At 41.0% G+C, this 17,761-nt stretch overlaps 1 protein-coding gene across 7 annotated transcripts in view; it reads left to right on the plus strand.

Annotated features, from left to right (window-relative positions):
- The window catches only part of NAV2 (neuron navigator 2), a 424,692-nt gene that overhangs the window by 246,102 nt on the left and 160,829 nt on the right, over positions 1-17,761 (plus strand). For 4 of the 7 annotated variants that reach the window (XM_072039124.1, XM_072039125.1, XM_027458933.3 and 1 more), the window contains 2 exons: positions 10,097-10,214; positions 16,554-16,606. In XM_072039124.1, coding sequence (XP_071895225.1) covers positions 10,097-10,214; positions 16,554-16,606 — 171 coding nt within the window. Of the gene's footprint in view, positions 1-3,555; positions 3,719-3,843; positions 4,000-10,096; positions 10,215-16,553; positions 16,607-17,761 lie in introns of those variants that run through there. The other 3 variants (XM_072039127.1, XM_072039126.1, XM_072039128.1) reach the window with 3 other exon arrangements.

Here is a 17,761-nt window from a genome sequence, read left to right on the forward strand (position 1 = left end):
GTATTCGTTTCTTCTTCCCTCTTCCCCATTGAAAGGTGATCAGGTTTTAAAATGCTGTAAATCTAACATTAGTTGAGGTTTTTAAGAAGTGTCTGCAGTTTTCTGAAAACTTGGTTGTTTATTTTGATGGCTAAAGGGGAGCTGAGCTCTTGTAATGCGGCTCTAATTGGGATGCCGAACCCTTCTGAGATTCTTCGTCTTGTTGTGTGTCTCTGGGAGCCAGTCTTTGCCACACAAATTAATGCTCTGCTGTCACAGAGTATTTTTCACTGTGTTAAAAATGGAGCTTAAAATAAAAGGAGGCCTTTCAAAAGTAGGTCACACCTAAGATTTGTCTAGCCAACTGTCCCACTTCTGACAGTGCCCGAGAGCAGGAGCGATGGAAGAGCACTGGAAATAGAAGCATTAGTAGAAGACACGAGAAAAATTTAGAAAGATAATTGGCCTTCTTATTCTTCCCATTGCCATTAATAATTTAGAAATTCTGGAATTAATACTTAATTTTCTAATGATTCATTTCAGTACAGCACTCCTGTCCAGAAAAGTTAAATGTGTATTAAGTTTTCTCAAAGTAATTAAGGCTCAAGTACAGGCTTGAAGTAAGTGTGTAGTGAAGTGCTTCCTCAAGTTTGGATCCTCTTTTGTCCTTTATTTGTTCCTTCCATCTCCAGATTTTGCATTCATTTTGCGTGGGTGTTATAGGGTGCTGGACTTCGTAAATTTGGGGGTGGGGATGGGGCGAGGAAAAGAAAGGCAAGAGCCTTATTTTGTTATAATTCAGCGTGGTGAAATATGTATTGTTGCAGAAACACACAGATCTCAGCTCTGACTGCCTACATTGTGTGAAGCTTTAATAAGATTGCTTAAAAGCTGATATATACGTTACAGTGGATTTACATTTTTGGCCAGGGATACTTTCTGTTTTCCTAGTATGACCTTGCTTGCTTGCTCTTCCCCCTATTGACAGCGATGTGGATGCTGTTATTACACAGCACTGGTAAGTGACATTGATGAGATAAAAGCTGAGAAATTGCATTATACTTTTTTTTTTTTTTTTTTCATCTTTGTTAAGGTTTGTTAAGGTATTGTTGTCTTTTTTTTTTTTTTTTAATTATTCTTCTCCTTCTGATTTTGAGGTACAAACATAATAGTGAATCCATAGCCAGGCAGACAGGGAACATATCATGCTTCAAAATTAATGGTGTCTGCAGCCTCCGTGCCCTTCTCACAGCCTGAGCCCAACTCCGTGCAGCTGCACTGCTTTTTCATCCATCTGTTGGTTACCTCTTGCTTTGCCTCCTTCCAAGTTAGAGAGAGCACTGCCTCGCACCAGCTTCCAGCAGCTTTGCCAACTGCAGAAGCATTGCCTTTCAGAACAAGCCTTGGATGCTGAACTAAACATTTTACAGAATGAGAGCGGCGCAGGTGATGGATTATGTTGAGAGGCATCAGCCAGCCTGCCCCCGGGTAGGAGGACAACTTCCAAGTGTGGGTACGGACTGAGCCTGCTTGGTGAAGCATGAACCAGACCGAAAGGGAATGCTGTCCTGTCCTTCCTGGCTAAAAGAGGAGTGGGATTTGGTCTCGAGGGTCAGACAAAGGCCAGTTTTCGTAGTTGCGTAGTCCCCACAGCAAATTGCTTTTGTTACTAATTAATTAGGAGAAGTCTTTGTAATGTTTCTGTCCTCGCTATTGGGATCGCTTTTGATAACTTTAATCTTCACGTGTTGCTAAAAGTTGAAATGGTTTAGTTATGTGCCTTTGGGACCAATTTCACTTGGAGTTGATTCATAACTGTGAGCATTGGTTTTAGTAACAATTAATTAATGTTTTGTTAATTAATCCTGATAAATTCTTTTTTGAAAAGCAATCAGGAGAAAATGGACTGCAGGAATGAGTTTGTGCTCGAGATGCTTGCTACGTGGCAAATCAGGCTTAATTTCCAGCCCTCTTCAGAGTCTGATAATCTCCTTACCTCCCTTTCTCAGAGTCCAGCGCAGCAGTAACAGTTCGGCTGCCTGCCCAGAGGAGATGCTACTGAAGTCAGACAGGTTTGTGAGCCCAGGTTTAAAAAAACAGAACAAACAACAACAAAATCCAAGTGAAACTGTTGTTTGGAACAGCCAATTACCTTTTACACTTTTTCTGAATAGAGAAAATCAGTCCATCTTGGTTAGACAATTTCAGAAGAACTTCCTAGCTGTCGTAAACCAGGCATGCCAAAATGAGATTGGGATTTGGGAACGGACCATGCTGAGTACTGTAGCACCAGCTGCACAGAGCAGCAGTGTGTATTTAAGACTGCAGCTGCCTGAAGTGAGAAGTCCTCCCTCAGTGGGCCTTCTTGCTGGTGCTAACCTCCCTTCTCACCGTGCCGTGCCTGTTGCAAAACGCTAAATTATTGCTCGTAGCTCAGTCAAGCATTCCCCCGGCACATCAGAGGCACGGTACCTGGTGCAAAGTAGTGCGTTTCTTTGGCAGTGCACCTGGAGGGCTATTCTTCCCCCCCTCCCCAAATCAAACAAAAACTGCTGGGGGCAGAGAGTGGCCTTTGCTGGAGGCGAGAGGTGGTGTGGAGACAGCGTGGCTACGAAGGTATTTGCTTTTCCTGAAGCGGTTAAAAGACACACAGAGGTTTTATTCTGTCAGAAGTGTGCCTCTTAAAGAACAAACAGCTAAAGCGTCAGACAGCTGTCCTTCAACTCGGCAAGAGGGGACCTGAAGCACTCCTTGCTTTGCACCTTGTCAACATTTGCAAAGTGTTTTTTTTTTTTTTTAATATATTAAAAAGAAAAAATGAGCAAGGCAGTTTACAAAGGCCAATTCTCTGCTTCTAAAGAATGCCAGCAACGTGGTCAGTTCATGGGGTGGCTTGCATGCTTTGGGATCTCTGGTGTCCGCACCAGTCCCTGCCCAGCAACATAGGCAGGTTTTTCAGGTGTTCACCTTAAGTCTAATTGAGCCTTATGTTTTATGGCTTGCATTTGCGATTGATACAGCCCTAAAGTGTTTGAGCAATACTGTGAGTGCTCCAAATGTCAAAAAAGATACATCTGTTGTATTTTTTTTTGGCCTGGTACAAGCAGGGGTGGCATACAGCATTTTGGAGTTGGTTCCAAGTGCCAGTGTGCAGACACTGGGAGTGTTTAGGTAAAGGGGTTGTCTCTCTGCTGGGTGGAAAGCCTCTTGTGATTGTGCTTAAAAAATCAAAACATGATTTTTTTTTTTTAGTAATTGAAATCTTAAGAAGCTGCAAATGCCTACAGAGTCTAATGCAGAAGGCCAGCTAAACTTAGTTTGCTGCTAGCAGCTTCGTTATTAAAGAGAGACTTAGCATGTATAAAAATATATTGAACCTGTCTGAAATGTATTTCAACCCCTGAAGCTCCCCGAGCTGGAGGAAGCAGGGCCAGGAGGGAGCGGTGTCGGGCAGAGCGGGGCGGTAAGCGAGGAGCTGCTGGCGGGGGAGTTGCTAACGCAGTGGAACGTGGCTGTGGCAGAAACCTGACCACAGTGCATGCGTGACTTCGGCTAAAATTAACCATCCGAGCTTCACGTGCCCCCGGGTATATCATCATTTAGCTGTGGACCACTTGAGAAGGAAGAGCAAGCTGGACTCCAGCAGTACCCGTCGATGTTAAATATGCCAGTAAGCAGTACGACCTTTCAGGTCCCTGCTCGTGGGAGAAGTAAATTTTCCTGTGACCATTATAAAACAGTAAGCAGATCCTGGCTCCTTAATCACGGCAGCGGTGCTGTTGAGCAGTGCTCTAACTTCAGCCTCAGAAGTGATTTTTCCCTTTCTTCTGCAGCTTCTTAAGATTTCAGTGGTTTCTCTTCGGAGTACAAATTTATCACCTTTCCAGATAAGCCCTTTTCTGTTGCTATTTGTGCGTGACAGTAGATGGAAATGGGATTATTTCATGTCTGTGAGAGCTGTGGTATCGGAAAACAACTGGGTGTGCACTCAAGGTGACGGTAGCAAACGTCGATAAAATGGTGCGTTTGTTTCTCTTGTTCTGGGGTCGGTCACATTTCGTTGGCCTGGGACCAAGCGGGTATCCGCACTGCGGCCGAATACGGCTTGGATTGGGTTTCGCTGATAGCTCAACAACCAGCGCCGTCTCGCTTCGGGCTACGCGCAGGACTTGTTGCAGGTGTTGGTGTTGCAGATCTCCTTTCTGCTCGTGATTTAAAGCGCTTGGCGAGGGGGCACTGAGCGGGTGGCCACCTGCTTGGCTCCCCCCGGCAGGGGCGGCGTGGAAAGCAGGGCAGCGCTGCGAGCAGAGCCTGCTGCAGCCCCGCTATCGCCCGCCACGCATCACCCAGGGCTGGGCTGGGCTGGCCAGCGCCAAAATGCAGTGGTGTTGGGAAACCTCCATGCTCCTGTGCCTTCTGTGCCAGGCCTGGGAGTGTGTGATGGTGAAAGGAAGGTAAATAACCCGTTTTCTCCTTTTTTTTTGTACTAAACACAGAAAAATATGCAGTAGATTAAGAGCCAGTATCATGCAGACGAGGCAGTTTAAAACATATTGCTTGTTCAGGATCCACACCGGATTTGCTTAACACAGCTTGCAGAGAAAGCAGTGCATGCCCTGAAGTGCTGGCCCTCTGAGGGTCTGTTACTGGAAAGACTGGCAAGCATGCTAAAATTCACACACATGCTTAGCTGTGTGCGCAGCGAGCCAGCCCATTGCTTTTGAATAGTAGTCATATGCATGAGAATAGCTCTGCCCAGCTGGGAATCAGGATTTAAAGAGGGGGAAATAAATAGCCCCGGTGGTGTTTGTTTAAATTGCCCATTTCTCTATTCAATTTCCAGGGGTAGTTAATGTATGTGAGTGTCCAGTAAAGTGTAATATGTGGTGGAATACCTCCCACAAACTGCCTAATAACTTAAAGCTGTTCCAACAAACGCTTGCACATGTGAGTAGAATAAATCATTCAGTTCCACTAAAAAGAAAAAAAAAAAAAATGACCCCCTTCTTCCCAGTGTGGTGGGAACCAAGACCTCAGTTCGTTGAAGCTCTGTTCCCAGTAGCTGAGGATAACTGGGAAGTTGCAGCACTTGAGTTAAATGGTGGTGTCTTTGTGGTGTCATGTTAGATACTAACTGGCAGGAAGTTACTAGTGTCTATTTTTAGGTATTTTTCCCCCCTTTGAACATCAGCTGGTAGGGTTTTTGGGTTAGCAGCAGCACAAGTGCCACACTGTAACCTGGGTCCTGCTGGAGTTGGTTGGTGTGACTGCCCCTGCTGCTTAACACTGAAAAAAGCCTTGATCTATTCTAGTTGGGGTGTACGCTGTCGAAAAGATACTGTTCAGTTGTTATCAAACATCCATGAGTCTGATTCATGATAGGAACAAAACAAACAGCTGGTCTGATTAGTTAAGAACTGGCATGGTGGGGGAGGAACTAAAGTTTCGAAGACGTACTTGAGCTTTTATTCTGATCGGAAATTATTGGTGAAAATGAATGAACAGCATAACTTTTTACTTGTATAGAAGAGAGAAATTCCTTTTAAGTAGTTCTGTGTGAACCCTTTCCTTTTGTAACAAACACACTTGAAAATAGCAGCAAGAAAGCAAACTCCATGGGGTGGTTCTTGCATTCCCATGCAGGTCTCAGCTCTGTTTAGAGGATACCCTGGGGTAAATGTGGCTGCCCATCACCTGAATCCAACTGCAGCTGCATGGACATTGGGTCTCAACGGTGATCTCTGAAGAGTCTTGCCAGGTTCATTGCTCTCATAATGATCAGTGTCCTGGCTTTGACTTCAGACTGCTACAGCTAGCAAGGAAATGTGTATGTATTGGCTTTTGGGGTGTTTCTTTCAAGCTTAAGAAGAGCATGTGTATTTCTTGCAGGTGGACAGAATCATCAGGATTTTTGCTTTTCACTGTCAAGTATGTCCCCCAGTATTCCCTAGGTGCTCACTGGTGGCTCTGCGGTCTCTTTGGCTGTGCTTTGTGGCTGCCTTTCCTCTGTCATTGCTGCACGGATGGACATGCAGAAGCTTGGTAAAAGGAGCAACATAAATCCTTTCCATGAGACTGGCAGTTCAAAGTGGTACCAGCAACCAAGCCTGACTTCAGGTGTTACACCACTGCAAGGGCTATATAAAGGATGAGGTTCCCTTGCATCAAAGAGCCATCCTGCTCTTCTCAAACCTGCCCATGAGCTGTTCCTTCCTGTCTTGTTCCAGATCCATGCTGGGTGGAGGAGGAGGCAGCCCTTTTGCCAGAGGCACCTCTCCCTTTTCCTGGCCTCCAAGTGCAGGCAGCAGTGAGACCTGAGGTGACACCGAGAACAGGGGTCTCCCAGCTGGGACCCTGGGACCCACCACTTCTCTTGCCACCGTGCCTCCCTCTCTCCCTCTTCTGTCTGCAACATGCAGGAATAGCCATAACGAAAGGGGAGATGGGGGACTGCAGTGGTCTTGCTGATTGAAGGCTTATCAATCTTACGTCCTTTTTCTTTACAGACAACTTTTAAAAGCTTTTGTGCTTTTTTTTTTTTTTCTTAAAATCCTGCTCGCTTTGTGCAGTAATGTTGTAGCTGTGACTCATAATGTACCAAATATTTCCAAAATCAATATTTACCTGTAATGCACTTAATTCAAACCTGCTGGAATCGGTGGTCACCTGGAACACTCAAGTCAAACCTGATGGATTAAAAAAAAAAATCACATTTGTTTTTAATTTCTTTCCAGATAATTGAATTCCTAAGATCATAGACTGCAGAGAAAAAACCTACCAAACAGCTGAGTCCACCGTTAACAAAAGCCAGAACTTAGACCCCAGTTAAACATTAAGCTGACTGGGCTCAGGCACAAAGACCTGCTGTGGTGGTAATGCCCAGATAATGTTGTTCCCTTCTTTTTTCTTAACTAAAATGATGAAGCTGTCTCCAAGGACATATGTATAATATATATATTTTAATACTGTGTGAAATCGCCAAAAAGATTTAAAAACCCATACCAATATAAGCAGTATCTGACTAGTTGGAATTGTAGGTTTTTGGTCAAATATGTCGAACTGCAGGCTTTAGTGTTTTTTAATTAGGTGACTGTTAAAGTTACTTTTTTTTTTGTGTATCCGCACCTCTGAAATCTGTTTACTGAAAGTACTGAGGAACACTCCAAATTCACGTGCGGAGATAGGCATATATGAATGGAAAATTCCTCAGCAGTGTTTTCCCAGTTCTTTTATTATTGTTTTCCCAATTATTTGCCTGTTTTTGAACATTTGAAAACATTATGTGCTTTGAAACATTTTTCATGTGTCTAGAAATAGCAGCCATTGTACGTGTTTTGTGCGTGTGTTTTTTTTAAACTTGTTTGTATGGAAAAGGAAAAGAAACATTAGGAATCGTATTTGTGTAATACATTACAAAGACTTGCAACAAACAGTTTTCGAAAACATCCTGGAAAGTTTCCATAATTAGCTTAATATATGCCATAAAAATGAGCAGTGACCATAAAGAGCTACTACAATAAGCCTTGGTAATTCTGCATTGGTAAGAACGCTTCAGAGCTTGCAAATACATAGCCCTGACAGCTTAAAAAAAAAAAAAAAAAGTGAATGCTATGTATATTGCAGAGTAATGTGGTATAATAGAGCTTTCAAGGGTCATGCAGATTTATTAAGATGATGATTTTCCTGAAAAAGGCTTTGCTAATCAACTGGTTGAATGAAATCATGTTCTATTACCTTAGCCCAGAAAAAAGTATTTTCCCTGTGCTGGTGTTTGTTGATATGTTCAATGTAATATTTGATAACTGCCATACAAGCTCTGCTAGCAAGCACAGCAGCTGCCTTTAGCACACACCAGAGCAGAGGAAAAAACGTGCCAACAGCAGGAGTTTGGCTGTGCTATAGGGCTGTGTTTGGGGGTATTTCACTTTTCCTCTGTCACCAGGAGGGCTCATTTTGGAGCTGGGCTCTTTGCTGAACTCCTGGGTATCTGTGGGGTGTGAACATAAGGCCTAGCATCCCTCGATGCAGCGAGGACAGGCCCGCTTGGAGGTGGCCGTGAAATGGCCGTTCTGTGGTGCCGGCCTGCTTGGAGGTGGCCGTGAAATGGCCGTTCTGTGGTACCGGCCCACTGGCACCTCAAGCCGCGCTGGTGCTGTGGTGTCAGGAGCCACCCGACCAAGCACTGTCCTGCTTACGTGGTCTGAAATGACCCAGCTTTCAACTGGTTCACCAAGTCATGGTGTTGTATCCACTTGAAGGCCTTGGTGGAGCTGTGACGGTGATGGCTGCCCTGTGGTGGCGGGGAGCCCAGGGCCATGCTGCTGCCTGCTGGCTTCAGGTAGCCCCAGACCTGATTCCTCCCATCTTTTTGGGAGTAAGTGAGCCACTCTGGGAGGCAGGAAAGTAGGCACAGGTGATCCTAGTTCTTCAGAGTCATTAGACCTTTTACAATTATCTTCCTGTTATAGAAAATGTTTTCTTGTAAAAGAAGCTAGGGAACACAATGTCTGGTTTGGGTGAAGCTTTGTTTGTGTTTTTATTTCCTTTTTTTTTTTTTTTTTTTTCCTCAGTCAGCTAGGGAAATCACTCACATGTACTTGGCATTTATTTCATTGCAGTGTTGTTCACTGAGGTGTCTTCTAGCTCTGTTTGTTTATTGAAGTGTTCCAGTGTGGCTTTCTTCTCAAGATCATGACACTGATGGCATAGGGTAGGCACATCCTGCTGATCTAAAGGTGCAAATAGAGGGTAAATGGAGGAAAAGAAGGGTGTACGTTTCAGATTGTGAATTACTTGTGCATTGCTGTTATCAGCAGTGTTTTACGGATTAAAACAATTAAAAGGGAAGACTGTAACTAAATAATAACTAGTCAAAACATCTGCTCTTCAGTTCATATTAACGTTGAACCAGCAAGAGCAAGAGGAGCATAAAGTTACAGCCCTTGGAGCGCAGTGCTAGAAAAGCCTGTGGGAGCTGTGTTCATGACCATGATGCAATTTCTGGCCCCAAGAGTGTGCTAAATACTGTCCTAAAGACACTTGCCTCTAGGTCAGAGTTTCACCCACCTGTGTGTGAGGCCTTTGTCAGTAGCAGAATGCTTGAAGGTTTGAAACAAAACAAAACAAATGAACCATCCAACCCCAGCCCAGTTCCTGGTGGTTTTGTAGGGCCTGTGGTGGGCTGACAGCGGCCACACGGGTGGCACTTCTACTTTATGATGACTGAATTGGGGCGCATGCATTTCTAATACACTAGGGACTCATAAGAATAGGAGGGCAACCCTAATATGTCCTTGTATTTAATGGTAAGATCTTGATATTTAGCGGATTTTCTTTATTTCTTTGGAGTAGAAATAGTTCATAGAGAAAAATCTTCCCTTAAATTCTATGTTTTATTCTAAATTCTAGATTTTATAAGCTCTCTGGTGATCGTGGCTAAGCTGCGCTAGCATGTGGTGAGCTGCACTTGATGCAGATTAAAGACAGATTTTGGCTCGACTGCTTTGTTTGCTTACTTTTCAGATAATACATCTTAAAATAAACCCTAACAGTTAGATGTTGGCACGAGAGATAAAAACCAATTTAATAGGCCTATTTAACCCGTGAGATGGAACTTAAGGTTGGTAGAGGTTGGTAGATTTAAAGACCTTTAAAGGCTTGTCAGGTAGTACAGCAATGGAGTTTCCTCAAAATCGAAATGCTGCGTGGTTAATATGTATCAGAAGCGGTTGTTGGAAAAGAATCTTTAAAATCTCTCAAAAACAGATAACGAAGAATGAACGTCAAAGCTGCTGATAGGAAGCTAAGGTTACCGCTGTGGAAGATTTAGTTCACTGTCTCTGATGATCCATTCGGGCTGTAGCATGTTGGGAAGTTTACTATAGTCTTACGTGAGCTTTGATGTCAGATTTCTGAATAGGAAAAGCCCTGCTATAGTAAGCTGAATACTTGATCTGCACAATGCCTTGAATTTTAATGGTGTTGACTTGTTTCAAACGGCAAAAAAGCAGTTCTTTCAAAGCAGCCTCTCGGATAGAGACAAACAAAGAGCTGTGATTTTTAAGGTTGATGTTATGACTAACTAATTCTTTTTGTTTGTTTATTTTCTTCCTAACAGATTTATACGGATTGGGCTAATCACTACCTAGCAAAATCTGGCCACAAGAGATTGATTAAAGATCTACAGCAAGATGTGACTGATGGAGTTTTATTAGCTGAAATAATCCAGGTTGTAGGTGAGTGACTCCTCTCTTTGTACCATGTATCTTTTTGTACCAGCCTGCTCAGAAATTGACTGTCTTATCTATTACATAAAAACACAGTGCAGGGTTGTGGGGGGGGGAACCCTTAAACTGCATGCCATTATTTGGTAATTTTCTTTCAGAGACTTTGCTAATTAATTTGATAAAGCCTTGTCATAAAGAATAGTGGAAAAAATTTGACGTTGCTGATAAGATCTCCTGACACAGTAATATCCCTCTGTACAGCTGAATTTTAAAAAGGCAACCAATAAGGTATTTATTTATTTTGCTAGGATGCTGTTAGACTTCACTATCCCTGTTACAGATACTTTTTTGGGGATTGGTCTGAACATAGTTCACAGTGATACTTGCCTGCTATGTTGCAACTTCTAATTGGATTTGGAAAATCCATGCATGCAGCTAGGAAAGAAGAGGTATGATTTTCATGTGGAAGAACAATGAAATATTTCATGGCGAGTTTTCTGATGAGGAAGATGATTTATCATCAGGGCAAATCTCAGATACAGGCTAAATTCTGCCAAGCCTTGAGTTCCCTCGGTTTGCAGTAATATTAGTGGATAATGAAGGTTTTAAACAAGTTTCTGCATTGGCCCCGTGTAAAGCTGCATAGTCTCCTTCTTCCCTTGGGCCTGGATCCTTCATTAGTTCCTTCAGAGGCTCATCCATCTGGTATCTGGGATGCCACAAAACACATGCATGGGCCAATGGAGATTGATGGAATCAGAAAGCCTGCTAATGGGAATTAGGACGACTATTGTTAGAAGCAAACTGACAGATTTGAGATGCAAATGAAGAAGACAGCAGTGAAGTAACAAGACATCAGTGCATGCATATTTATGTGGGTTTGAGATGCTGTAGACGAGCTAGTTCCCTGATTTAAGGTACAAATATGTAAACACTGTTCCCTGATGAAATCGTGAGGCATCGTTCCAGTAGCACCGCTAGAGCTATACTGGAATACATCAAAAGATTTCATCTCTATATGTTACAGAGCAACATCAGATCTTAACATTCTACAGACCTGTCAAGCAGCAGTTATGTCTCCGTTCGCTTCATAAATATCTAGCTACCTCGTGTGAACACTGTTGTAGAAAAATTTTGCATTGTGAACCTGGTTGTACAAGAAATTTTTGAGTATTGACTTGTGAAAATGTATAAAAATCGATTAGTGCCCTCTAAAATAATCAGTAAAATTGTTGCTTACTTTATTTTACTTGGATTCACCTTTATATTTTTTAGCTATTCTGAGCCATTACCTTTTGGCTCATGTTTAACATTAAGTCTGCAGGACGTATGTTTTTTTTTTTTTTTTTTTTTAAAAAAAAAAAAAGTTAAAGTACTTGCTGCAGGATTTTATTTTTAAATAAAGTTTTGCATATGAAAGAAAGTTCCTATTTAAACATACTCAGTTGAATCCTCCAAATTAGCAGTGAAGAGAAAATCATTTGTTTCTTATGTGTATGGCCTTAGGCACGCTGCATCTCATTGTCACAGAGATGGTGATAATTTTCACACATAGAAGTAGCTTTAACTGTAGCCTGCAAGATAAAAACTTTTTTTTCTTTTTTTTTTTTTTTTCCTGACAATCAAGACTACATCCTAAGAAAGCTTTGCTAGGCAGTGTAGGAGACATTTTTCATTTTTTTTGCCATGCTTTCTTATACCCATAAGAAAAAAAGTAGCTATGAAGATGCGCTCCTTTCTGTCATGCGAGTGTAGTGTTTGGAGATTATCTAAACTTATCAAAATTAGTTCAGGTATTCATCACGCATCTTTTCTTGTGTTCACCATCTGAGATTCATGTTGCAGATGTTGAATCTTGACATTTCAGTTCTCAAACCGAAAAGAGTAAGCATTTTTTTTTTTTTTAATGAAGATTCAATAGAGTTGATGACAGTGCAGACACAATGATTGCAATCCTTTCTGCTTACCTTTCTATAGTGAAATAGCTGTATGTTTACAAAAAGAAATTTTGTAACTAATAATACTTTGGTAGTTCTTTAACTTTAGAATCCAGTCAAGGATTAAATCTAAAAAGATGTGAAACCAAACATCACTGCATTTGATTTAAGAGGATATGATCTTCAGACTTAAAAAGTGCTGGTGATAATATGAAAGCATTATATGGTGACAGTTTATTCTATTTGCAAGTCAATTGAAATGTATTTGCAGCATTCTGGTTTACTTTGGTTCAAAAATTATGAGTCTATAACAGAATATATAAGTAATATGTGCCTTTGTAACGCCATATAAACCTAGTAGCTATATATATAAATTCATGAGTGCAGGTACACTGGGTCTGAGCATGATCTGAAACTGGTGATATACGTTGTCAGTTGGTTCCCTCTGAGATCTTTCAATTTTCAGGAATTCAAATTGATGCTGAAATTAAACTCTAACCCAGTCCACTAGTGTTTTTCCCATTACTCCAGCTAAGTATCCCACTTCAAACACATACTATGGGTTATCTCAGAGTAGCTTTTGTGTGCAGATGTGAAAATTGTACTATTACCTTTGCAGGGGAAGCTTATAGGTTTGTATTTCAAACCAGAATCTTGGGATCGGTTTAGCAGTGATTGCTAGTGGTAACTTTCATCATGTTTTGGGTGGCACATTATACAAAAGTTCGTTTTACAAGTGTTTGAGTCACCATTCAGTTAAAAGCTGCAGGCCAAAATGAGCAGACGTAGGATGTACATTGCACAGCATTCATTCAGGCATTCAAGAAAAAGTAATCTAATGTCTAAGCATACACCTGGAATAGTGAATAATCCAGAAGAGCTTCTATGGTCATAACAGAAAGCTTAATTCATTATTATGAAGTGTGTGGCTTTTTTTTTTTTTATGAGTGGTTAAATCCAATTTAGTTCTATGGAGTGCTTAATGAAACAATTCTGATTTCTTATCATAATTTTTCATGCATTTGAAGAGACATTTGCTGAAGTTTTTTTTTTCCAACAGGGGTGTATATTCGTAGCTACATAAATGGGAAACTGGCCAATAGATTTAAATACTTCTTGGGTACTTCTAATGCCAGAGGTTCCTTTTCACTTCTGTTTTCGTACACTTTCAGCTTGTGGCTTCATAGTATGTCTTCTATCAAAATGCATAAACCCAATTATCTGCCATGCTTTGATTCCGACCCTGTTAGTGAAAGCCCAATGCCACTCATTGCTGCCTTTATTACAGAGTACAGCTGGTTTCTTCTGTCTGGCTTAGCACAACCCTCAATCCGTGTATAAATGGGAAAAATCTGAAAATACTTAAGACCAGCTGAACCCAAATTTGCTGTATCCACACAATCAAATAGCTCTGGTTTTATGAAAGCAAAGTGCTACAGAAAAGCGGGTAGCATGAATATGCCCCCAAGGCAATGCTGGTACTGGACAAGGAGTACTCCTTGCGTTCTGTTTGCATGTGCTTCCGTATGCTTCCACAGTCATAGCATAACTGTTACTACTGTGGTCCTGCTAGCCATCTTACGTGCCTCGTAGTCACATTAACCCTTGTCAAGCCAAAGCCAATACAGAGCACGTGGTCTTTGTAGGATGCACGCACTGCTTTTGGTTATTTCCATTGCTGAAGAAAACCTGGGGCTTGTTGTAGACCAACTTCTGTAGGACCTGCACTGGTGCTAAACCTATAGTGAAGAATGCTAATTTTGAACTCCTTGTTACCAAACGGGCGATAGAGAACATGTACTGGAAGGAAGTGCCCACTGGAGGGAGAGAGAAAGGATTTAAAAGAAGAAAGGCTGGTGTGGGGGGGTGTAAGTTCCCCAGACTTGCAGTCAGTTTGGAAAAAAATCACTAGCATTTCACACATCTGTGGTTATGAATTTTCATCTTGCTCAGGGTTAAGATACAATTTAAAGCCTTTATGATTGCTTGCAACTTCCAGTTCATGCTAACTGGTGTAATATTTCTACATGGCCCTGAGAAACAGAAGCTGTAGGAGTTGCCCATTTATCTCAGCCAGAATGCTGTGCTTTTGCAGCTGTGAAACTTGACGCTTTTCCAAGATCCTGCAGCATTCAGTGACTTATGCTATGAACTGTGCCATCACGCTGCCCGTGAGCACACCACACTGTGTTATTTAGGGAAACTCATTCACTGATACCTCTTGCTTTCCAACCTTCTCCACAGGAAAAGCAAATTATGTAATGCTTGCTGTCAGTGCTATTCCTTGCAGCCAGGTAAAAGGGTCAGAGGTGGGCTCCTGCTTACAGACAAGGAATGGGAGCATCAAAATGATTTTCTGTTGAATTAAGCAGACTCCTGCAAAATGCCCACGGGCATTTACCCAGCCTAGTATGAATCTCTGACTTCTTGCCCTGCTTTGTGTAAATAGAGGCTCGAGTTAGAGTTGAGCCCTGCGGCCAGTTTGCCCCACTGCCAGTCTTGCTGGTCGCTCTCTATTACACCTGCTTTTCCATAGCACTTGTACCAGCAGGGAAGAGACAATAATTGCTACAGCTTAGTGAAAGGAGAAACCAAGAGCCGTAGGTGAGGTGGGAGTGGGTAAGGAGGAGAAATTGTAGGGCATGAGCCTGCACACGGGAACTGACTGGCTGGGGGGAGGCAGAAATGGCACCAAATGGAGAAGGTAAATTGGAGCAGAAATTTTGGTCACTATTCTGATTCCCACTGACTATTTGTGGTCACCTACATATTATATCACCTGTCGTAGATAAAGACAACAATGTAAAATGAACTGATACCTAATTCAGAATGAAAGAAGAATTATCAACTGGTGTCCAAAAACCTGCAGGTTCACACGTGAGAATTTTGGAAAGAAATTCCCAACGTTTAGATACTTTAAGATAGGTGAGTCTGGGGAGTTTGCACACAAAAGCTTAAAAAAGAGGCTGATAATTAACTATAGTTTGCTAACATGGGTTTAAGATAAATTACATACCATTTTGGAAGTTATAGAGAACTGGAGAAAAAACTAATGTATTTAAAGGAAGACAGATAAATTTACCTGGGTTATTAGGGATATCTCTGCCCAAACAAGAGAGAAGCTCATTCAGAACTTCATTTGTCTCCTTTCAAGTAATAATTACAAACAGTGAAAAATTATACGAATAAGATCTTATCAAACTCAGCTGCTATCAGTTTTTGGAATTAATATTATAAATACAGTTGATATATTGCCTAGTTCAAAACCGAGAGACAGTAAATATTAAAAGATGGAAGCACAAGATCTGTAAACAGAATACAAAGAAAACATTTCTATTTCCATAAAACTGAATCTGTTCTTGAAATAAATGCATGTTCTTTGTGTGTAGAGGCCGATAAGCTATCCTGGGAAACAGTACAACAATTTTATCTGCAACCTTTTTCGTATTAGCATCAATTCCTAATGCATTACTGACCTAAAGATGTACTGTGACACCTTGGTGTATTAAAAGTAAGAGTAAAGAAGTTTTGCTAGCTCCTTGCTTGACATTTTTATGACTGCTGTTGGAATACTGTGCCCTATTTGATATTCCTAACTGAAGAAACATAAAATTAGATGGAGTTCTGACTGAGGTCCTGACGATAGACATTAGGTAGAAAAACATATCTTGTAACGTACAGGGTAATGGGAGACAACTCCGTTCAATTCATCAAATGGGAGAGGAAAGCCTGCTTTTAACACAGAGAAAAAACTATGGGAAACAGGGCTTTGATTATAACTGGTTCTTCAGTCGAGCACAGAAACCATTTCAGTGCCTAATACTGAAAGGTGAAAGTGAGCAAACAGACTGAAGGCAAACATTTAGACACCTCCACAGCTTATTTCTCTTGAGACTTTAAAGATTAAAACTATGTATTTTTCTGCAATTGTGTTCCAGGTGAGCCATGGTTAAGATGCTTGAAAAGTGGTTTTGTGATTGCAGCTTTAAAAAAAAATAAAAATATATAAATAAGACTTGATCATAATTTTTCTGTCTAAACTTCAACTCTACAGAGCACGTCAATTGACAAGCAAGCATCTCCACATATGTAGCATGCACTTTTCCACCCAGCAGTGATTCAGTTTCCAGAGATTAAATCTTTTTTGTAGTGTAAAGGAGCTACCCGTCAGTGTACAAGATGTTGCCAGACCAGTTGTTTTCTGGCTCCAGCTGTCTCTGGAGGCATGACCCACTAGAAAACTCCAGCTGCTTTTTTAGATGGGTCTCAGTATTTCACACATTCGCTTTGATTGGACAACTACAACCTTAACCCCTTTACTTAGCAAGCAGCAAATGCTCTGCAATTGATTGGTATGATGTCCTTGGTATAGTTTGTGCTTTATTTTTTATTTTTATTTTGGATTTTTCAGCAAATGAAAAGATTGAAGACATCAATGGATGCCCAAAAAATAGATCGCAAATGGTAAGTAGTAAAGTGGTTTGTTGTTTGCATGTATGTGGCTTAGTATTGAGTAAGCTTTTGCCACTTCAATGCTTGGGGGGACTTCTAATAACAATTCTGAACTAGTTTCTCACAGTAGTTGAAGTTCATGTATAATCTGAAGAACATGAATACTCTAAGTCTTTATCCCACTCTCCTGTACAGGCTTTGAAATAGGCCTAATCGTTTGGCATATACTTATACTGGGTATTGTTATTGGTACTTTACTGGGGGTTGAAATCAGATGATCTTTAAGGTCCCTTCTGTTACAAACCATTCTATGATTCTATTTTATTTTTCTGAAATATCACATAGTTAAAGAGGAATATACAAAACTAAAATGTTGATCCTTGATACATGTAGACAATAGTATTGTAAAAGTAGAGTTTTATTTTTAAAGTTGGATTAAGAGTTTCTGCGTTCTTTGAAAGGAACAAAATAGATTATCAGAACACACTAAATGGGGGGAAAAAGTCAAATTGCAAACTACATGTTCCTCTTTATGTAAGTTGTTTTTTGACTGATGAGTTTTGATTTGTAAAAGATCTAGGCTTGTGTCTTGCTTGTAAATAACATTTGAATGGAAAAAAAAAAAGAAAGAAGATAGTACAATAATCTTAAAAGAGTATAGTACCTTGAGAGTATGTTTGCCTTGAATATCAGTGAAACTAAAATTATAGGCATAACTTTCCTAAGCAAGTAAGTAGTAAGAAACTGATTTTTACAATGCCTCGTAGGCAGGAGGGTTTCAAATTTGTCATTTGAAAGAAGGTTATTGTGTATCTTGAGGAAAAAAAACCTCATTTCACAATAAATATTCTAAAATCTCCCGTTTGCATTGTAAATGCTCGCTTTGGGACACCAGAGCATTTTTTCAGTCTATGAAGCTATGTTAATGTTTTTCATTTTTATGGCTCTCTTCCCAACTGTCCCCACCTCCCAGACCGTAACTTGAGTACAGCTACTCACGTAGCTGAGCAAGTAAGATTAAAGATTTGACAAGAGTTTGCTATCTGAAGTCAGGAGCAACGCTGCGTTTTGCTCTTCTGTTTGGGCTTTTTGTTTTTTCTTGGAAGTTATCAATCTTGCTCAAACCCACGGAGCAAGCACTCCTTAAAAAGAAAGCCATCTGAAAGA

This window comes from Anas platyrhynchos, chromosome 5 (genome assembly GCF_047663525.1).
Source record: "Anas platyrhynchos isolate ZD024472 breed Pekin duck chromosome 5, IASCAAS_PekinDuck_T2T, whole genome shotgun sequence".
NCBI lineage: Eukaryota > Metazoa > Chordata > Aves > Anseriformes > Anatidae > Anas > Anas platyrhynchos.